General features: G+C 37.7%; 1 protein-coding gene across 1 annotated transcript in view; it reads right to left on the reverse strand.

Moving 5' to 3' along the window:
* Positions 1-283: 283 nt before the first annotated feature.
* Positions 284-24,544, reverse strand: part of LOC133612411 (transcriptional enhancer factor TEF-1-like) — a 146,895-nt gene continuing 122,634 nt past the window's right edge. The window contains exons 8-12 of the mRNA XM_061969801.2: positions 19,116-19,243; positions 16,258-16,431; positions 12,542-12,682; positions 7,049-7,201; positions 284-5,813 (exon numbers count right to left, since the gene is read on the reverse strand). Coding sequence (XP_061825785.1) covers positions 5,700-5,813; positions 7,049-7,201; positions 12,542-12,682; positions 16,258-16,431; positions 19,116-19,243 — 710 coding nt within the window. The 3' untranslated portion in view covers positions 284-5,699. The remainder of the gene's footprint in view (positions 5,814-7,048; positions 7,202-12,541; positions 12,683-16,257; positions 16,432-19,115; positions 19,244-24,544) is intronic.

The following is a 24,544-nucleotide window of genomic DNA, read 5'->3' on the forward strand; positions in this document are numbered from 1 at the left end:
ATAAATCAGCAAAGAATAGCGGACTGATTAAAGGGCTTCAAGATATTAAACAGTGTACTGTATAAGTTTCAAAGGATAAATTACAATACTTTTGGAGAGTGTGGGCATGGTTTCATTTACAAACCCCAAAACCAGTGAAGTTGGCACGTTGTGTAAATGGTAAATAAAAACAGAATACAATGATTTGCAACCGATGTTCAGTTGAATATGCTACAAAGACAAGATATTTAACGTTCAAACTGGTAAACTTTGTTAGTTTTTGCAAATATTAGCTCATTTGGAATTTGATGCCTGCAGCATGTTTCAAAATAGCTGGCACAAGTGGCAAAAAAGAGTGAGAAAGTTGAGGAATGCTCATCAAACACTTATTTAGAAAATCCCACAGGTGAACTGGGAACAGGTGGGCGCCATGATTGGGTATAAAAGTAGATTCCATGAAATGCTCAGTCATTCACAAACAAGGATGGGGCGAGGGTCACCACTTTGTGAACAAATGTGTGAGCAAATTGTCGAACAGTTTAAGAACAACATTTCACAACGAGCTATTGCAAGGAATTTAGGGATTTCACCATCTACGGTCCGTAATATCATCAAAATGTTCAGAGAATCTGGAGAAATCACTGCACGGAAGCGGAAATGCCTGTGACCTTGGATCCCTCCAGCGGTACTGCATCAAAAAGCGACATCGGTGTGTAAAGGATATCACCACATGGGCTCAGGAACACTTCAGAAAAACACTGTCAGTAACTACAGTTGGTCGCTCCATCTGTAAGTGCAAGTTAAAACTACTATGCAAAGCGAAAGTCTTTTATCAACAACACCCAGAAACGCAGCCGGCTTCGCTGGGCCCCGAGTTCATCTAAAATGGACTGATGCAATGTGGAAAAGTGTTCTGTGGTCTGACGAGTCCACATTTCAAATTGTTTTTGGAAACTGTGGACGTCGTGTCCTCCGGACCAAACAGGAAAAGAACCATCCAGACTGTTATAGGCGCAAAGTTGAAAAGCCAGCATCTGTGATGGTATGGGGGTGTATTAGTGCCCAAGGCATGGGTAACTTACACATCTGTGAAGGCGCCATTAATGCTGAAAGGTACATACAGGTTTTGGAGCAACATATGTTGCCATCCAAGCGACGTTATCATGGACGCCCCTGCTTACTTCAGCAAGACAATGCCAAGCGACATGTTACAACAGTGTGGCTTCATAGTAAAATAGTGTAGGTACTGCCTGTAGTCCAGACCTGTCTCCCATTGAAAATGTGTGGCGCATTATGAAGCCTAAAATACCACAACGGAGACCCCCGGACTGTTGAAGAACTTAAGCTGTTCATCAAGCAAGAATGGGAAAAAATTTAACTTGAAAAGCTTCAAAAATTGGTCTTTTCAGTTCCCAAATGTTTACGGAGTATTGTTAAAAGGAAGGGCCATGTAACACAGTGGTAAAAACGCCCCTGTGCCAACTTTTTTGCCATTTGTTGCTGCCATTAAATTGTAAGTTATTATTTGCAAAACAAAATTAAGTTTCTCAGTTGGAACATTAAATATCTTGTCTTTGCAGTCCATTCAATTGAATATAAGTTGAAAAGGATTCGCAAATCATTGTATTCTGTTTTTATTGACCATTTACACAACGTGCCAACTTCACTGGTTTGGGGTTTTGTACAATCTGGGAACGCCTCCAGAATCGATCATCTTGCAGACAGACTCATAGACTTATAAAAAAAAGGACTGTTTAGCAAAATGTACGCCGCAGCATATCCAATACATATGATCTAGAACACATGGAAGAGTTTGACATGTAGATTAAAATCATCATAGGTGTGAAATTCAATTCAAATAAACCAAAAAGTTTTATGTTTTTCAATTCCCACTCATGAAAGGAAAATATCACTGAGCAAAGACACTGACCAAGAAGACACTTGTTGTTTCCAGACAAAAGGCACTTCATGCTGCTAAAGGCATGACATGGACACACCGGCAAACATCACCTGCTACAGTGCACACGCTTTTTTTGGTTTTACTTCATTGATAATGAGAGGAGAGAACACTTGAATCATTTGAATGTGCTCCGGTCAACAAGTAGGAAAGAAAACTGTGATGTTCAAGCTCAAGCAGGCAAGTGGAAGTGGACTTCCTTAGCTAACATTCTCCCCTGCAGTGACTCTTCTAGTTTACTTCAATTCTCAATGCTTCAAAATGTTGCACATAAATGTACCTGAATTGTTTAAATTTGTCGTATAACTTCTTATCAACATACACTTTAGATTGTGTTGCTGGAATTAAAATAGAGGAAATATGCTATTTATATCAAATTTCCAAAATGTAGAGACTAATCTTTTTTTCTTTTGTTGAAGAAACATACACAAATGTTTTAAAATAAATAAATAAAAAAAAGATTTTCTTTGGGACAAACCTTTTTTTGTGCGCAAGACTGCCACTCACACAATTTAGCATTGCTACGTTTAGAAAACCACGTGTTGTGTTATTATATGACAACATAGTGGTATTATTTCATCCAGTGTTATTGATGATACACAGGGTCTGACCTTTAGTGTCCATCTTTGGGGGCAACATTATTGATGGAATTATTATTGTAAATAACAAAAATCATTTGCAAATGCTTATCTCAATCTGTGTGTGATCAGATATAGATGTATGTGTTCTAATTTGTGTGTGTGTGTGCAAAAATAATCTGTGTGTTCATGTAGCAATTTGTGTGTCTTTATTAAGATTTCTGTGTTTGTGTGTACAGAAAATATGTCTTTCCGTGTTGCTTTTTTTTGTGTCTTTGTTTATACTTGTGTGCGCGTACTTGTGTTTCTGTCAGTGTTGTGATTTGAGTGTTTGTGTTTAAATTGGTGTGTGTGTGTGTGTTTGTGTGGGGGCAAAAAAAATGTCTGTCCGTGTTGCGATTTGTGTGTGTAAAAAAATCTGTTTGTGTTGCGATTGTGTGTCTTAGTTTAAACTAGGGATGTCCGATAATGGCTTTTTGCCTATATCCGATATTCCGATATTGTCCAACTCTTTAATTACCGATACCGATATCAACCGATATATACAGTTGTGGAATTAACACATTATTATGCCTAATTTGGACAACCAGGTATGGTGAAGATAAGGTACTTTAAAAAAATAATCATAAAATAAAATAAAATAAATAAATTAAAAACATTTTCTTGAATAAAAAAGAAAGTAAAACAATATAAAAACAGTTACATAGAAACTAGTAATGAATGAAAATGAGTAAAATTAACTGTTAAAGGTTAGTACTATTAGTGGACCAGCAGCGCACACAATCATGTGTGCTTACGGACTGTATCCCTTGCAGACTGTATTGATATATATTGATATATAATGTAGGAACCAGAATATTAATAAATGAAAGAAACAACCCTTTTGTGTGAATGAGTGTGAATGAGTGTGGGAGGTTTTTTTGGGTTGGTGCACTAATTGTAAGTGTATATTGTGTTTTTTATGTTGATTTAATAAAAAAATAAAAAAACTGAAAAAAACAATACCGATAAAAACAAAACCGATATCGATAATTTCCGATATTACATTTAAACGCATTTATCGGCCGATAATATCGGCAGGCCTATATTATCGGACATCTCTAGTTTAGACAAAAAAAATTCTACAAACACACACACAATTCTGTTATCCAAACAAAGACACAGACAGATTACGTTTTTACACACACACACAAATTGCAACACGAACACACATGAATCTTAAAACAGACACGCAGATCTGATTACACACACACACACACACACACACACACACACACACACACACACACACACACACACACACACACACACACACACACACACACACACACACACACACACACACACAGGTTATAATTTGGAATGGGGACCAAGTTTTTGATCATCACTTGTGGGGATGACCCTTTCTACAGGTTGTGGAGGCATAAAAAAAATTAGGTAAAATGGCCACTGCCCAGTTAGCTCATACACATCTTTAAATCTCTGGATTGATGAAGTAATGTGCTGATCATTCTTACTGGGGACCCTGGGGGGAAAAGAGTTAATATGGTTCATGGGGACCAAATTTTAATAATTTTGCATAATTCACACACAATTGTAGTGACTACTGAGGACCATTTAAAAAAAAAAAAATGTGCAAATGTCTCTCACTCAAACTAACCAGTAAACATGTTTTATAGGCCAAAGCTTAAAAATCACTTAGGCATCTTCAGAATGGATTGACTATCATTTAAAAAAGTTTACCTTTAGGGCAGTGGTCCCCAACCTTTTTGTAACTGCAGACCGGTCAACGGAATTTTTTTATTTTGTCATTAAAAAAATACAATCATGCGTGCTTACGGATCCCTGCAGACTGTATTGATATATATTGATATATAATGTAGGAACCAGAATATTAATAACCAAAAGAAACAACCCTTTTGTGTGAATGAGTGTAAATGGGGGAGGGAGGTTTTTTGGGTTGGTGCACTAATTGTAAGTGTATCTTGTGTTTTTTATGTTGATTTAATTTAAAAAAAATAATAAAATAAAAAAGTTTTTATTTTTTTTTATTCTTGTGCGGCCCGGTACCAATCGATCCACGGACCGGTACCGGGCCGCGGCCCGGTTGTTGGGGACTACTGCTTTAAGGTACCTGTTTTTTTGTCCCCATACCGTCAGAGGTCCCCTAAAGGTGACTGTGTAAACAGAGCGATGTCCCCATTAAGTAAGCATTGCCAGAACACACACACACACACACACACACACACACACACACACACACACACACACACACACACACACACACACACACACAGAATGAGATATGACTTTGCAAAAAAAAATTGCTACAATGATACTTCCTTAATTACTTTTACTTTGTTTTGACTTCACAAGTCAAATAACTTGTATTTCTCATCAGTGAAGTAGAAGTGAATGGAGAAGCAATTTGTTGGATGATGAAAATGTTCGGAAAGCCTCAATTTTCATGTAATCAGATGGATTTTGGAGTAGCTCATGAGCCATGTGGTACCTCGGTTTTCGTACAACCCACTTTTGGAAAGATTTGGTTTTAAAAAAACTCGCCCAGGTTTCTGTTTACAGTCTGTTATTGTACGGTACTGCCAAACACTAGTAAGTCATTATTGAGTGCCCACACAAAGAATCCCATGCATTGCTGACTCAGTCTTATTGTGTCTTTATGGAGAATAGCTGAAGAATAAGTCACTATGGGGGCAAGAAAAGTTTCAAGTGCCAGCACTTTGATAAAGAAGATGAGAAACACTATGGAATTCAATAAATAACTCATAGCAAAGTTCTCCCTCCCTCCGTGCTCCTCGCAGTCTTTGTGTATTTTGCATTGTTTTCTGCATGTAAAACTACAAATATTCTCAATAAAATAAGTTTTCTGTTCATTTTTTTTTTTTGAGCGGATTATTAGGATTTACATTATTTCTCATGGGAGAAATGGATTTCGTTTTCAGTCCTTTTTGAAAGGAAAACCAAGGTACCACTGTTTATACACTTTTTGGAATGATTGTGTTGGGGAAACGTTTAAAGATAAATCTGCTATGGATTAAAAAATCAGTGTCATAGTTGTGACCGCGCATCATTTTTTCTTACTAGTGTTGTTGGTTGAAAGACACTTTTACAGAATGTATTTTCAGACATGTCTAAAAAAAAAAGGCCATATGTGTGCGAGTGTGTTATTCCTTGATAAGACGATAGATGTGGTGCTGTGCTCCATGCTCGTTGTTTGACACCTCAAACACACAGGCCATGCAAAGCAACGTCTCCTGAGTGTCTCTGTTGCTCACCACCTGAAATCCCAAAGTATGAACAACCATAAGTGATTCATTTGTGTATTTGACAAAACACACGCACACACACACACACACACACACACACACACACACACACACACACACACACACACACACACACACACACACACACACACACATGTATTTGTAACCTTCTTGAGACCTCCGAAAAATGCCTACCTCTATTATAATAATAGAGTATTATAATAAAATTCATAATTTTACTCAACGCAAGTCAAAATTTTACAAGAAAAACTGAACATTTGTGCAATATTATGATAAAAGTTGGAATTTTACTCAATAGCAGTTGCAATTTTACAAGAAAAGCTTAACATTTTGGCAATTTTATGAAAAGAGTCGTCATTTTATTTGACAAAAGTCACAACTTTAAAATGTTGGCAATATAATAATAATAATCTGAATTTTACTTGGCAAAATTATAACAACAGTCTTAATTTTACTCAAAAAATGTCACTGTTTTATAAGAATAACAAAAAAATGACAATATTGTGATAAATGTCTAAATTGTCCCCATTTGCATTAAAAAGTACTAATTTTACATATAAAAGTAATAATTTTACGAGAAAATATTGCAATATTACAGAAACAGAAAGAATATGGGAAATTGTTCCCAATTTTATAATAAAAAAGTTGACGCATTGTGAGAAAAAGACTGCTTTTAGTTCATTAATTATTATTATTATTTTATTTTGTAATTGTTTTTTAATATTCATTATTTACTTCAAGATGGGTCAAATGCAGAGAATAATTTTGCCGCACCTCGTGTGTGTGTGACAATCATTGGTACTTTAACTTTAACTTACAGTATGTCTCTATATACATTTTTTTTGGGCCAAAGGTGGCGCATTTCAATTTCTTACACACACTTATTACATATGTTGGCCAGAGGGGGAGCACTTTAAATTTTTACACACACTTGTATATATTTTTTTGTGACCACCCTAATTTTGATAGATTTCACCACCACAACACAAATGAGACATTCTTGATTAGATGCAATGGTTTTCTGTATTGGGACCATGATTTATGTCCTAATATGGAAGGTACTTTTCCTTGTTGATGTCTCAAGAAGGGTAGAAATACAAGTACACACACACACACACACACACACACACACACACACACACACACACACACACACACACACACACACACACACACACACACACACACACACACACACACACACACACGCTGTCTGACGTTCTCACCAGCAGAATAGTGAAGTTCTCTAGGACGCTGTTCATCATGTATTTCTCTGGCAGGTGTTTAAGCTTGTGGATGAAGTTGATCATGTATTCACACATTGGAGAGCGACTGATTCTGTAGACAAAACGTCCATTTTCAAACCTGGCATACTCCGTCTAAATGAGAAGAGAAAAGACAGTCATGAGCAAGTCCTTCCACTTCAAATTGTGTCATCGTACTGACAAAAATCCATCCATTGTCCGTACCACTTACCCTCACAAGGGGCATGAGTAAGCTGGAGCCCATCCCAGCTGATATAGACAATACAAGCGTAAGTTAGCTTGTTAGTTTCAGTTTATTTCGAACATGCAATACAATTACGAGGGAGGAAATATTGAACAATAAATCAATGATTGAATTGTCAAACTTGCCATCCAAACAATACCCCGTTTGTTGACAAGAACATGCAGCCATAGAAGCACATTCAATCTATTTATTAAGCAGAGGTAACAAACCAGTGAAAGATTAAAAATAGCTGCCGTCAGACTGCTACTGCTAGCCTGCTAGGCTAACAAAAAGACTACTGAGCATGGACTCACTGATGTCACACGTCACGAGGCAACAGGCACCGCCTTTTAAAATGCACACACACAGACGCACACACTTATCTCAACTGCATTATGTCAGATATTTGATATTGTTTCAAGTAGCGCAATAATTACTTTCCACAGTAATTATTTACATTTATTAAAGAGTAATTCCGTTAGTAAATCAATTACTTTTTTTGGTAAAGTAACAAATAACTAGAATGAATGACCTTTTTAAAGTAATTTTCAGGACATAGCCTGTCACACAGCATCATGGAGCATTTGGCAGGTTGGTGTTCCTGGCTAAAATCTTTGAATGTATGTCCTATATCAATATTTATTGTTACAGGTCAATTATTTTCATGTTGCTGCTGACGTTTAAACATGTCCTCTTAAACCAGGGCACTTCATTTCACATTTTTGTTCCTTTGTGTTTTTGTTAGCTGAAGAATTGAGCATAGCTAAATGTTTTTTAAAGAACATTAAAGATTACATTTTTGCTTACATTATTTCCAAGACTTTTTATTTTTTATTTTCTCAAAACACCTCTTAAGTTGGGATCCTGTAATGCAAAACCTTATATTTGTACTTGTTGGTATCTGTTTTTGTGTATTTGGGATCCCCACGAGTCTCGAAAATTTCAAATCAAGCATTGTAGAGATATTTAGTTATGTCAACGGATATTTCCATTTCTGGGTTAATTTATGGGCCAGACAATATTGGGATATGAGTTTTGGTCCATATCACGCAGCCCTAGACTTGTGTTAGCGACAGTGCTAGCGCAGTTTAGGGATGTTCTCTGTGTTTAATTGAGTGTTACTGTAGGCTTTATGATGGCGTAGTGTTTATATGTATGAGCGCACATGTGTACGATCAGTATTAATATTGAAATTGTCATATTTGAGACATGTCATATTGCTACTAATTTTATGTTCTGTACTACTCTTTTTTTTTTTATTTAGTAGCACCAGTGCGACAAGTGAAAAAGTTAAGCGTACAGCCCTGCCATATACTGATACTATACTTGGTATCGTTACTGTTAATATTTACTTCTGTTTACATGCCGTTTAGCATACGGTGTGTAGTGTAGCATGTTTAGCGTTTCCTTGTCCTGATATAATACCTATAAGATATGTATTATCAGAATGTAACAATACTATTAAAAGCTCTATCGTTGGCCAAATTAATATCATTTACAGCAGTGGTTCTTAACCTGGGTTCGATCAAACCCTAGGGGTTCGGTGAGTCGGGCTCAGGGGTTCGGCGGAGGTAAAGACACAACCGACTCATCGTGTAAATAAAAACTTCTCCCTATCGGCGTATTACGGATACGGCAACAGCAGAAGTCAGACTGATTTGCAGGTGTGTAATTTGTTGTGAGTTTATGCACTGTGTTGGTTTTGTTGTTTGAACAAGGTGATGTTCATGCACGGTTCATTTTATGCACCAGTGAAAAAAACATGGTAACACTTTAGTATGGGGAACATATTCACCATTAATTAGTTGCCTGTTATGCAAATTAGTAAAATATTGTCTCTTAACTAGTCATTATTAAGTACTTATTAATGCCTTATTCGGCATGACCTTATTATAACCCTAACCCTCTAACCCTGGCCCTAACCCGAACCAAATAACTCTAAATTAAGTCTTTGTTACTTAGAATATGTTGCCCTAGTGTCCAAAAAACTCTAAATTAAGTCTTTGTTACTTAGAATATGTTCCCCATACTAAAGTGTTACCAAAAACATTTAATAACTTTGTCTTGAATTTGAAAAAAAAGAAGGGTTCGGTGAATGCGCATATGAAACTGGTGGGGTTCGGTACCTCCAACAAGGTTAAGAACTTCTATATCATGCAACCCGAAACCACAATAACACACATGCTATTATTAAATCAACACCTCTGAATATTATCATATATCTTTTTTCAAAGCACAACTTTTGACCAAACTATAACATAACAACACAACATCAACACAATATAATAAAATATAGTTTGTATAGGGCTTCACGGTGGCAGAGGGGTTAGTGCATCTGCCTCACAATACGAAGGTCCTGAGTAGTCTTGGGTTCAATCCCGGGCTCGGGATCTTTCTGTGTGGAGTTTGCATGTTCTCCCCGTGACTGCGTGGGTTCCCTCCGGGTACTCCGGCTTCCTCCCACCTCCAAAGACATGCACCTGGGGATAAGTTGATTGGCAACACTAAATTGGCCCTAGTGTGTGAATGTGAGTGTGAATGTTGTCTGTCTATCTGTGTTGGCCCTGCGATGAGGTGGCGACTTGTCCAGGGTGTACCCTGCCTTCCGCCCGATTGTAGCTGAGATAGGCTCCAGCGCCCCCCGCGACTCCAAAGGGAATAAGCGGTAGAAAATGGATGGATGGATAGTTTGTATACAGAGAAACTATTATTATTACACAACTACTACCTACTCGCAAATTTAGAGCAAATGTCTGACTTCATTGAGATAGAGGAGTCTGACAGTAGTCTGATTTATCTGCTTTTCTTTATATTCGACATAGCAACACAAACTGCTCTGTGCAGTAAATGTGTAAATTATAAACAAATAACAGTCAAGTAGAAAAAATAAATACAGTATCAAATCCACTTTCAAACTTATTTGTCTAGCAATTCATCTGATCGAATAATTATGGGCAACTATGTTTTTCACATGCAAATACATTGTATTAATACTATTCATTTTCCTTTAGAAAAAAATTATAGCAATATATCCGTGGGATACTAAATGTATAAAATTTTGCAGGAAGGTCCAAACTCCCAGGGGGATATCTTATACAGGTAGGAATAAAACACCTTCTGGAATGGACTTAAAGGCCTACTGAAACCCACTACTACCGACCACGCAGTCTGATAGTTTATATATCAATGATGAAATCTTAACATTGCAACACATGCCAATACGGCCGGGTTAGCTTACTAAAGTGCAATTTTAAATTTCGCGCAAAATATCTTGCTGAAAACGTCTCGGTATGATGACGTCAGCGCGTGACATCACGGATTGTGGAGGACATTTTGGGACAGCATGGTGGCCAGCTATTAAGTCGTCTGTTTTCATCGCAAAATTCCACAGTATTCTGGACATCTGTGTTGGTGAATCTTTTGCAATTTGTTCAATGAACAATGGAGACAGCAAAGAAGAAAGCTGTAGGTGGGAAGCGGTGTATTGCAGCCGACTGCAGCAACACAAACACAGCCGGTGTTTCATTGTTTACATTCCCGGAAGATGACAGTCAAGCTTTACCATTGGCCTGTGGAGAACTGGGACAACAGAGACTCTTACCAGGAGGACTTTGAGTTGGATACGCAGACGCGGTACCGTGAGTAAGCATGCAGCTGCGGCTTCCAAACATTTGATCGCTTGCCCGTACGTGCGTGCCGCTATGTGCATGTCACGTACGTAACTTTGGGGAAATATATGTGCTGTATGAACTTTGGGGAGGTGAACGGTACTTTGGGCTGTGGGATTGAGTGTGTTGTGCAGGTGTTTGAGTTGTATTGGCGGGTTATATGGACGGGAGGGGGGAGGTGTTTGTTATGCGGTATTAATTTGTGGCATATTAAATATAAGCCTGGTTGTCTTGTGGCTAATGGAGTATATATATGTCTTGTGTTTATTTACTGTTTTAGTCATTCCCAGCTGAATGTCAGGTCCCACCCGCCTCTCACAGCATCTTCCCTATCTGAATCGCTCCCACTGCCCTCTAGTCCTTCACTCTCACTTTCCTCATCCACAAATCTTTCATCCTCGCTCAAATTAATGGGGAAATCGTCGCTTTCTCGGTCCAAATCGCTCTCGCTGCTGGTGGCCATGATTGTAAACAATGTGCGGATGTGAGGAGCTCCACAACCTGTGACGTCACGCTACTCGTCTGCTACTTCCGGTACAGGCAAGGCTTTTTTATCAGCGATCAAAAGTTGCGAACTTTATCGTCGATGTTCTCTACTAAATCCTTTCAGCAAAAATATGGCAATATCGCGAAATGATCAAGTATGACACATAGAAAGGACCTGCTATCCCCGTTTAAATAAGAAAATCGCATTTCAGTAGGCCTTTAAGGTACGGTATCCTTAAGTTCAAGTGGAGTAGTAATTGGCTTTTCTGCCGACACCTAGTGGCCACACTAATCCTAAATAATACACTTCTACCTTGTCGACCTTGTATGTGTAAGTATAATGGCTATACTGTAATTTTAGACTTTAATATTGTTAAATTAAAGACGTTTATTACATCTGTCGAGCTTGTGTGCTTAACTGTTGTGGGCTTAGCCTATAACCTACCGTACTATGTTTTTACCTTTTGTAAATTACTTTACTAAAATAAGAGAAAAGATCAAACTTGTGTGCTTATGTGAGGACATGTAGATGATAACTGGCTGTGTTAGACTGCTTGTATCGGAGCATTTGTGTGGGGATATTTTACATGCAAGCCAATACTCATTTTGCTGATATCGGACCAATATCAATATCCGATTAGGACATCTTTAGTCAATGTATTAAAAAAAGTGTACAGTATAGTATACCTACTTAGAATAGAATAGAATAGAATACAAAGTACTTTATTGATCCCTGGGGGAAATTCAGCACCACAGTTCGCTCACAATAGACAATAATAATAATAAATAATATATATAGTACATTATATATATCATATATCATATATGAATAATAGAAATATATTCTACATATATTCTACATTTAAGTGCAGTCAAGAAGGAACATATGCATTATATAGTTATACTTTTGGCCCACCCTGTTTTTAATAGCTATTATTACCTCGTGTATGACTTAAATGTACAACTTGTACTAATATTGATGAAAAGAGTCATGAAATCTGTGCTAGTTTAACATTTTCAACAAAGTAAGACATCAACCTAACATGTCTTACTCAAGAGAGATGCCTTTTTTCTTACCTCCACTTTCTCGACGACCTGCTTGCCAAAGGAGCACACCTTGGTGGAGCAGGTGATGGTCATGTTCTCCGAGCTCTCATACTGGCTGGTGACGCCGTAGAAGGCAGCCGGGTCTTCTTGTACGTTGTAATTCAAGTCCGCCTGCCAAAGGGGAAGGAAAATAATTGTTGAGAACATGCAGGAATAAACTATAAACACATCACTCACTTATGTTTAAGGTCTTTTCATAAGTTTCAGTTCTAAATGATGTGATTAAACATTCCTGCATGAAATAGTTGATTTCATGCAGTAATGTAAAGTTTCATGAAAAATGCTTGTTTTTAAATTAATTTTAGGACTGGTACTGTACATACATACATCATATTGCTTATTACTCAGTATCAAATATTCTGTCCAGACGTTACACAACAGTGCTTAGAATGGTTTTGACGGTATATTTACTCAGGTAAATTGTTAATAGATTATCAGAACAGTGACGCTCTGGGGCGCTAGAGAGGTTTAAAGGTCAGAAATTCAGAAATATTGCTATGTGAGTAGGGAGGTCGAGCAGGTGTTCAAACAAAGCGAATGTGTGTTCATCACTCCACCACTTCCATATCCCAGGAGGAAAGACATCACACAACTACGCTCTCACACATAACCGTCAACACAAAGACATGGAGGGCTATACAGTGCAAGCATTTTACTCGCATTTTCGACTAGAAATAGTTCATGCGAGTTTGACAAAAAAAGGAACACGTGAAAATACAGATTTAAATTATTTAATTTGCATTTTGCTCTTAAAATAGATTCATCCAAAGTTGATCAAACTAGAGTAAAATGTTTGCGCATTTGTATAGCATGTTCGAAATAACCGTAACCATAACCGAATGGACAAGTGATTGACGCGTACGTGTCACTGATCAGAGTTGTGTGTGCCCGTTCTCCTCCTTCAGGAACATAGGGGGGAAGGGGCTGGATCTCCGAGCTCACACACTCAGTCATCAAACACGGAAGAGGCAACGTCTTAGTTGAAAGAACTGGTCAGTAAAGACAATATTTTTTTCACCGTCTTAAAACTTGACACAAACTCCACTATGAGGAGTGTGTGAAGCTGCATGCTAAAACTGCCCCAGCAGCAAAAAAAACACAAAGATCACTGTTAGCTTCTTTTTCTTGTTGAGTTACACATGGAAGGAAAAGTGGTGAGCTATTTCTAACACGGTGTCCCATCACATTGCTAAGGATTTGCAACTGTAGGAAAAACTACTTTGCACAAGAATCATTGACACACATGTACACAATATTAGAGTGTTTAGCTACAATGGCAATATTATCACCTGTCACAAAGCATCATGAAGCAGTTGACAGTTTGGTGATCCTTGTGTTTATGTTTTCTAATAATGTGAACCTCTAGACACACCATTGTTAAAGGTCAATTATTTTCAAGTTGCTGGTGACATTTAAACATGTTCTCTTAAACCAGACACTTTATTTCATATTTTGCTCTTTAGTGTTTTTGTTAGCTGAAGAAGTGAGCATACAGGACTGTCTCAGAAAATTTTAATATTGTGATAAAGTCCTTTATTATCTGTAACGCAACTAAAAACATGAAAATGTCATACATTCTGGATTCATTATATATCAACTGAAATATTGCAAGCCTTTTATTATTTTAATATTGCTTATTATGGCATACAGCTTAAGAAAACTAAAAAATCCCATCTCAAAAAAAATTCGAATATTTCCTCAGTAAAAAATAAAGATTTATAACAGCAAAACAAAATCAAACATTTGAAAATGTCAATTAATGCACTCAGTACTTGGTTGAGAATCCTTTTGCATGGATTAGTGCACCAATGCGGCGTGGCATAGAGGCAATCAGCCTGTGGCATTGCTGAGGTGTTATGGATGCCCAGGATGCTTCAATAGCGGCCTTTAGCTCATTTGCATTATTGGGTCTGGTGTCTTTCAGCTTCTTCTTCACAATACCCCACAAATTCTCTATGGGGTTCAGGTCAGGGGAGTTGGCAGGCCAATCGAGGACAGTAATGCCATGGTCAGTACACCAGTGGTTTTGGCACTGCTGGATCATGCTGGAAAATGAAATCATCATCTCCATAGTGGCAATTTTTTGAGATGGGATTTTTGAGTTTTCTTAAGCTGTATGCCATAATCAGCAATATTAAAATAATAAAAGGCTTGCAACATTTCAGTTGATGTGTAATGAATCCAGAATGTATGACATTTCCATGTTTTTAGTTGCATTACAGAAAATAAAGGACTTTATCACGATATTCTAATTTTCTGAGACAGTCCTGAATATACATGTTTTCTTAAAGATTATATTTTATATTTCTTAAATTATTTTCAAGGCTTTGTCTTCTTTTATTTTATTTTATTTTTTTTTTAAACTCAAAACACCTCTCAAGTTAGGGTCCTATTATGCAAAACCTACTTTTATTACCTGTTACTACCTGTTTTTGTGTATTTGGAATCCCAATCAGTCCCGAAACATTTAAAATCAACTCATGGTGGAGATATTTAGTTTTGTTAATGGACATTTCCATTTATGGCAAAGATTTACCCAATGAGCTTTGCGCAAATCCGCCATTGTAGTCGGAAGCTGTAGTCAGTAGGTTTCTTCTTTTTCTCTACCCTCTTGTTGTGGGGCAGACTGGCTCTTACTGTACATGCACATGCATCCTCCGCTGTTGCTATTTCTAATATAAAGTAGCATGTATGCCTAGTGTGTGAATGTGAGTGTGAATGTTGTCTGTCTATCTGTGTTGGCCCTGCGATGAGGTGGCGACTTGTCCAGGATGTACCCCGCCTTCCGCCCGAATGCAGCTGAGATAGGCTCCAGCGACCCCCCGCGACCCCAAAAGGGACAAGCGGTAGAAAATGGATGGATGGATGTATTTCTAATTTATATCTTTCAGTAGACTCCATATGGAAGCGCTAAAAACTACAACATGGCTAACAGGGAGAAGACACAGGTGCCTTGAAGATGATCTGTAAAACATAATCTATGCACCATTTTGACCAAAGAGCCACCATTACATGTTCTGTAGACCACAAGGAAGGGTTTTACATGTAGAAAAAAAACATAATGACCCTTTTGTAATATTTGTTATGAGCATTTACACATGTAACGTGAACATTTCAATAAAGTTACCCATGTTAAGTATTTGGTTAAATAAAACAACTTGGCACACATATTTGGGTTTAACTTTGTACAACTTCACTTTACGGAAAAACATTGAGATACTGTATATATCGTACATTGATATTCAGCCAAACTATATCAGGTTATGAATTTTGGTCTCTATTTCCCAGCCCTAAACTAGTGATAGCGACAGTGCTAGCACAGTTTAGGGATGTTCCCAGTGTTTAATTGGGGATTGCACTAGGCCTTATGATGGCATTGTGTTTATATGTATGAATGCACATGTGTACATTAAGTGCTAATAATGAAATTGTGATATTTAAGAGATTTTGTATTGATCCAAAAAAATTTCTGTGCTATTGTTTTTATTTTTATTTAGTAGCACCAATGCTCCTAGTGAAAAAGCTAAGCGTACGGCCCTCACATGGCCTGTGATAAAACCACAGAGTGATGTGTGAGCCTCAACTCGACAATTTAAATGTGGGGCTTGAATTAAATGGGTTGTTGTCTGCGGCATAAAATAGGAAACAAATGGAAGGAGGAAAATACAATTCCGACTAGTGCTTACCCAAAACTTGATGAGATAGAAAGCGTTTTGGGGGCCCTTTCCAAACAGCTCTTTGAGGCCACCCTTCTTCTCTGGGAACTTGTCGTAGATCTGTCTGATGTCCACACACTCCAGCAGGGGGTCGCTGTAGGTCGTGCTGCTCTGACTGATGTGCACAAACAGGTGCTTGTTGTACTAGAGAGAGGAGGGAGAAGAAGAGAATGAATCACACAGGCCAGATACATTAAAAATAGGGATGTCCGATAATGGCTTTTTGCCTATATCCGATATTGCGATATTGTCCAACTCTTTAATTACCGATACCGATATCAACCGATATATGCAGTCGTGGAATTAACACATTATTATGCCTAATTTGGACAACCAGGTATGGTGAAGATAAGGTACTTTTTTTTTAAAATTAATAAAATAAGATAAATAAATTAAAAACATTTTCTTGAATAAAAAAGAAAGTAAAACAATATAAAAACAGTTACATAGAAACTAGTAATTAATGAAAATTAGTAAAATTAACTGTTAAAGGTTAGTACTATTAGTGGACCAGCAGCATGCACAATCATGTGTGCTTACGGACTGTATCCCTTGCAGACTGTATTGATATATAATGTAGGAGCCAGAATATTAATAACAGAAAGAAACAACCCTTTTGTGTGAATGAGTGTAAATGGGGGAGGGAGGTTTTTTGGGTTGGTGCACTAATTGTAAGTGTATCTTGTGTTTTTTATGTTGATTTAATAAAAAAAAAAAAAAAAAAAAAAAAAAAAAAAAACGATACCGATAAAAAAACAAAACGATACCGTTAATTTCCGATATTACATTTTAACGCATTTATCGGCCAATAATATCAGCACAATGGAACTTAACCCAGTTATAATATACATCTATATTTTGTATTAATAATTATTGTAATTATTATTAACATTTGTATATATTATTTTTGTATGTATTAATCTTTAATCACTTTACTTATTTTAACATGTTGTATTTTCTATTTACCATTAATTCTATTTCTTTACTTTATGATTTTCTTTTTTCTTTTTTTAATTTTTCTTATTTTCTTTTACCACTGCACAAGCTCCAGTACATGCGTTTTTTTTTTTTTACTCCTTATTGTTTTCTTGTACTTATTTTCTTCTTTCCTTCACTACTGCATTACCTATCAATCTATTGCTACACATGCTCGATTATTTTCTCTCCGTATTAGAAAATGGTGACATTTAAACACAGGAAGTGAACACACTTTTTAATAATAAAATGCAATACACAAATTATACCTGTGTCCACATGTTAAACACCTGGTGTAAAAGATTTATCAGTAACATACATGGAGGCTTCAATAAGCTCTGCTTCTTCCGACTTCTTTTCGAACATTATGAATTGTTTAAATGCAATCCCGTGATGTTCTTTAAACCTTATGGGACAAAGACTGACTTTTTTTTGTCCTAAATGTTTGCATTATTTTGGTCGTATTTTTTGTTATGTCACTCCAATATACAGGATTTTTCATAAGAGGGTTTTTTATGCTATTTTATGCCCAATTATTTCCCAGGTGTACGGTACGCGAGCAGTTATTCATCAATACTTCAAAGCCAAACAGAACTTTATTTTTCAAAAAGGCATAAAACATTATACTTTTTTTTTTCTCTCTCAAATCTCTCGACTTCAGCTCCAAACAAAAATACCAATCATGTAATGTTTTATAACCTTTTAAATGCCTTTTGATCATATAATAACACAGTTTCCATCCATCCATCCATTTCCTACCGCCTGTCCCTCTTGGGGTTGTGGGGGTGCTGGAGCCTATCCCAACTGCATTCGGGTGGAAAGCAGGGTACACCTTGGACAACCATCCATCCATCCATTTTATACCGCTTGTCCCTTTTGGAGTAGTGGGGGGTGAAGTGAAGTGAAGTGAATTATATTTATATAGCGCTTTTCTCTAGTGACTCAAAGCGCTTTACATAGCTGGAGCCTATCTCAGCTGCATTCAGGCGGAAGGCATTATACACCCTGGACAAGTCTCCCCCCTGTCGCAGGGCCAACACAGATAGACAACATTCACACTCACATTCACACACTAGGGCCAATTTAGTGTTGCCAATCAACCTATCCCCAGGCGCATGTTTTTGGAGGCGGGAGGAAGCCGGAGTACCTGGAGGGAACCCACGCAGTCAAGGGGAGAACATGCAAACTCCACACAGAAAGATCGAACCCAGGACACCAATTAGTATACATTTGTATAACTAGCATAATGCATAATTCGTTATTTTACTCATTCAAGCAGACATTAACTGCTCAAAATGACTTCCAAAAAGACAAAAAAAAACATTACATGTTTGATATTTATGTTTAGGACTGAAGTTCATTAGAAAATGTGAGCAAAAAAGTAAACAAAAAAAAAATCCTAAAATGTTTTTACACCCTTCAAAGGATTTTTATTGTCCTGTTTGGCTTTGAAGATAATACAATCAAAAGTCCCCAGAAGTGTAATGTATATTTTTCTAAATTAATTATATATGCTATGTCAGGTTGAAATACTTTTACATGGATTTGTGTGCATAACGCCAATGTAGTCAATATTGTTACTGCCTGGTAAAATATTGTGTGCAATGTATAGCTTTTGAACAGGACAAAATCAACAAGATGAATGCCTGCTGTCTGTGTGTGCGCAGCAGAAAAATGGCACAGAATGCACATTGTGGCAGCATGACAGATAGACTGAAGAGACAGCGATTTAGCAAGGTTAGTTTTACTTGGAAACACACAATGGAGGCTAACGCTGTTCTCTGCTGTGGGTTATTTGTCATGTGAGTATGTGTTTATGCCTGTGGGTGTATTTGTGTTTGTGTGATACTGACTGCTTCTTGGTCCCTTTGTGTTTCCAGGAAAGATGAGAACTCCACCAGTCGTAGTTTAGTGGTGCCGATAGAGCGGCCGTGCCATGCTGGCTCTCTGTGTGACTGGGCGGCTGGAGGACGATCATAACCTGAAAAAGAAACATACATTTACTCAATGCCATCGTATTTAACTGTGATATGTAAACTAATGGACTCAATAATGCAGCGTTGAAATGAGAGTTCATCAGCATTCTCTATATGACTTCAGAATGTGTATTTTATATTTTGCAAAGAGTGCTGATTACATGACAGCAGCAAGTAAAATCTACTGCAAACTAACTACTGCGGACTGTAGAGAGATGTCAAAGGCTGAGTTTTGTATTGATATATCATTAGCGCTTTCAATTTCTTATGGTAAATATTGTTTTGATATTGAAACAGGTTGAACGTTAACCAGCATTCCTTAACAGATTGTATTTCACTGTGTTGATATTTGTAATAATATTAGGGCTGTCAAACAATTAAAATATTTAATCGCGATTACCGTATTTTTCGGAGTATAAGTCGCTCCGGAGTATAAGTCGCACCGGCCGAAAATGCATAATAAAAAAGGAAAAAAAAACATATATAAGTCGCATTTTTTGGGGAAATGTATTTGATAAAACCCAACACCAAGAATAGACAAGGCAATTTAAAATAAATAAAGAATAGTGAACTACAGGCTGAATAAGTGTACGTTATTTAACGCATATATAACCAACTGAGAACGTGCCTGGTATGTTAACGTAACATATTATGGTAAGAGTCATTCAAATAACTATAACATGTAGAACATGCTATACCTTTACCAAACAATCTGTCACTCCTAATCGCTAAATCCCATAAAATCTTATACGTCTAGTCTCTTACGTGAATGAGCTAAATAATATTATTTGATATTTTATGGTAATGTGTTAATAATTTCACACATAAGTCTCTCCTGAGTATAAGTCGCACCCCCGGCCAAACTATGAAAAAAACTGCGACTTATAGTCCGAAAAATACGGTAATCACATTTTGCTCATAGTTAACTCAAAACAATCGCACATAGATATAATTTTTCATCATTAATAGGTGTACCAAAGACAGATCATTTTCAAGTTTTTAAAACTAAGACTGGGGAATTTCTTTGCTTTAATGACATGTTTATTAAACATTATGCTTGTTTAAACAGCTCAACACTAAATGGACATAAGCATACTTTTATTGACAAGCAAAAAATGACCTGCAGTGCATTGGTGTATCACCGACATAATCTAAATTCCTGCTGTAGGAGCACTTGCATTCAAAGATGAGAGGGGCTACACTTCCATGTTTGGATAACAGTTTTATGCAATAACAAACATGTGGATTGTTACAATCATGGTTTGATTTATCAAAAAAGTTTGTGTCATGTAAATTGTGATATTTCTACCTGATTACATTTTTTTCTAAATATCCTGTACATGATGTGTTGTACAAGTTAATCGTTTTCATATTGCTGAATGACAATGTCTTAACCTTCTCTACTTAGCAATAAACTTGGCAATGCTGCCATTTGCGCTTTCCTCTGAGTTCTCTGGTGACATAAACCACTTGTGGGCGAACCGCATCCTGCCGCCGCATAAGCAACATGTTTGGAGTAATGGGGTCAGAGTCTGAAATGTCAGTGGACACATAGCCGAGCGGTTTGGAATTAAGTATTCCCTTCACCGCTATCAGAACTATAGAGAGAACTTCCTCTGGCACGACTCAGTCATTAAGGACTACTTGAAGAGAGGCTTTAACTGACCAGATCTCTCGCTTCAATGTGCCCCCAAAGTGTGGTGCATGACGAGGGTTCTGCTCGCTCAGTATTTTTGAAGAGCTAGTTGAAGCGCAAAAAAGGCCTCCTGAAGTTCTCTGTTCCCACCTCGAAAATGTGTGCCCAAAGGCTAGGGCTGCGCAAAATACAGGTAAAAGCCAGTAAATTAGAATATTTTGAAAAACTTGATTTATTTCAGTAATTGCATTCAAAAGGCGTAACTTGTACATTATATTTATTCATTGCACACAGACTGATGCATTCAAATGTTTATTTCATTTAATTTTGATGATTTGAAGTGGCAACAAATGACCCTGGATCTCAGGAAACAGAGTGGACCGACACCAGCAGATGACATGGCACCCCAAACCATCACTGATGGTGGAAACTTTACACTAGACTTCAGGCAACGTGGATTCTGTGCCTCTCCTGTCTTCCTCCAGACTCTGGGACCTCGATTTCCAAAGGAAATGCAAAATTTGCATGGTTGGGTGATGGTTTGGGGTGCCATGTCATCTGCTGGTGTCGGTCCACTCTGTTTCCTGAGATCCAGGGTCAACGCAGCCGTCTACCAGCAAGTTTTAGAGCACTTCATGCTTCCTGCTGCTGACCTGCTCTATGGAGATGGAGATTTCAAGTTCCAACAGGACTTGGCGCCTGCACACAGCGCAAAATCTACCCGTGCCTGGTTTACGGACCATGGTATTTCTGTTCTAAATTGGCCCGCCAACTCCCCTGACCTTAGCCCCATAGAAAATCTGTGGGGTATTGTGAAAAGGAAGATGCAGAATGCCAGACCCAAAAACGCAGAAGAGTTGAAGGCCACTATCAGAGCAACCTGGGCTCTCATAACACCTGAGCAGTGCCAGAAACTCATCGACTCCATGCCACGCCGCATTAACGCAGTAATTGAGGCAAAAGGAGCTCCAACCAAGTATTGAGTATTGTACATGCTCATATTTTTCATTTTCATACTTTTCAGTTGGCCAACATTTCTAAAAATCCCTTTTTTGTATTAGCCTTAAGTAATATTCTAATTTTGTGACACACGGAATTTTGGATTTTCATTTGTTGCCACTTCAAATCATCAAAATTAAATGAAATAAACATTTGAATGCATCAGTCTGTGTGCAATGAATAAATATAATGTACAAGTTACACCTTTTGAATGCAATTACTGAAATAAATCAAGTTTTTCAAAATATTCTAATTTACTGGCTTTTACCTGTATACTAAATACCGGTATATTTTAGAAAGCGGTCTATATTTCAGACTTTACCGCCATACCTGTATCTTTTTATGTGCCTTTGTTCGGCCGTTTGCTCTTCTCTGCGCCTGACAGACGACGCATAGGGCGTCCTCTTTTGGCTCAAGCCGCCCCTTTCGTGTTTGTGGAGACTCCTCTCTGACGCACAATGACATGTGCATCAAACTTTTTTTTAAATATGACGCGCGGTACGGACTTCTGAACTCCCGAGTGTGATACAATGCTTTGGTCAGCGACTGCATTTGGCTTTTGGTGAGCGACTACAGCTTTACATATACACCATCTCTTCTTGTAGCAACGTTATCACTAATCTGATCTGTTTATGTTAACTTCTGTTAGCGACTTAGCACAGAAGCTAACTATAACTCCTCTCTGCTGCTCGCTCTTTGTCAAATATTTAACTATAACCCAGTTTAAAAGTGTCTCTCCCCACAGCCCGTGCGGACTTTAGTACTGTAGTATAGCGGCTGTGTAGCTGCAGAGTAGTTTTTAACTCAAGAGCCAGCGGCTTTCACCGCAGTGAGCGAGTAGAAGCTCTATCTATCGCACGCAAAAGCGTGAGGATATAAACCTAACGTTCATAAACAAAATAAACAAAAATGGCTTTTTTCCATTTCGTCCAGCCCTAGCCGGACCGAATTCCTTTGCAAATTTATTTCCGTTTCCATAGCAGAGCATTTTCTAATTCTGGCAACAACTGTGTGTCCTACTTCCGGAAACAAAGGCGTGTGTGCGTTCTAATCACGGCGGCTTCGGTAACAAACAACGAAGACGACTATTTTTAGACAAATGAGGATTAACAACCTTATCTTTCTGAATCTGAATATATGGAGGATAAACTACTGCTTCTAAAAGCGAGCACGAAGAAAGAGTGAGACGTTGGAGCAGACGGAAGCCGAGAGAGTGAGGTGAAAGTCACTTGTAGGTGCAAAATATGAAATTTAAAGCCATGCTATTTCGACATAAATGGAGTGCTTACCCAAATAAACTAGAAAAACATCCCAGGTCAGCTGGACCAAACAGACAACTGTCCATCGAGCTAGTCACACTTTATATTTATCATGATACACGCAGCATGTCATGCATGTATCATAGATAGATAGATAGATAGATAGATAGATAGATAGATAGATAGATAGATAGATAGATAGATAGTACTTCATCATGTCAGACAACATACGCTGTCTGGCTAGCTGTGTACAAACAAAACATGAATTGTGGGCTAATACTTTACAGATAGTATAATATAATTGTTCATGTTCAGTCAGTACAAATTGGTGTTCTCTTGCAGTGTTGTGCATTACGAACTCAAATGTGTTATGTGCTGATGTAGAAGCTAGCTTATCTCTTGCCGTAAAACCGTAGCACGCTGATTGGTTACTACCAGAGGTGGGTAGTAACGCACTACATTTACTCCGTTACATCTACTTTTAACTTTTGGGATAAATTGTACTTCTAAGAGTAGTTTTAATGCAACATACTTTTACTTTTACTTGAGTATATTTATAGAGAAGAAACGCTACTTTTACTCCGCTCCATTTATCTACATTCAGCTTGCTACTCGCTACTGATTTTTATCGATCTGTTAATGCACGCTTTGTTTGTTTTGGTTTGTCAGACAGACCTTCAAAGTAGGATCTATCGCATGCCTGCGTTTCACCAATCAAATGCAGTCACTGGTGACGTTTGACTCCGTTTCACCAATCAAATGCAGTCACTGGTGACGTTTGACTCCGTTTCACCAATCAAATGCAGTCACTGGTGATGTTTGACTCCGTTTCAACAATCAAACAGAGCCAGGCGGTTACGTGATTAACTGCACATAAAGTTTCAGCGGCAACAAGCTTAATGCTTACATGAACTCAACGTCAAATTTGGGGAAGCACATCGCGGTAAGTAACGTTAGTAGATATTTTGGCTGTCACCGTAGGCTGATGTTAGCTTCCCTGCTATGAATCACTGTCAAATGTACATCGTGTGGGGACATTTATTAACACACTGCAGCCTCATAGAGAGACAGACAAAGACACACACACACACACATGCATGCATAGAAACACCAATCAGAAGTGCACAGTGTGTTCCCAGATGCAGCCCACAACTATCAGTTTATGGTTTGCGTAAAGACTAACTTGTTATTTTCCTTTGTAATCTCTGCTTACTGAGCCTATGGTGCTGTTAAGTTATTGTGGCTCAATTTGCCTTTTTATGTTAATGTATTATTATTTAATATATATTATTGTTTTAGTTGCTTAAGAGATATTCCTGGCTCTGAATTTGCTCATTGCTATTTTTATGTTTTTGTGCATTATTTGTTGCCGTCATCATTAAACGAACAGGTTACTCATCAGTTACTCAGTA

The sequence above is a fragment of the Nerophis lumbriciformis genome, linkage group LG10, assembly GCF_033978685.3.
Source record: "Nerophis lumbriciformis linkage group LG10, RoL_Nlum_v2.1, whole genome shotgun sequence".
NCBI classification, from domain to species: domain Eukaryota; kingdom Metazoa; phylum Chordata; class Actinopteri; order Syngnathiformes; family Syngnathidae; genus Nerophis; species Nerophis lumbriciformis.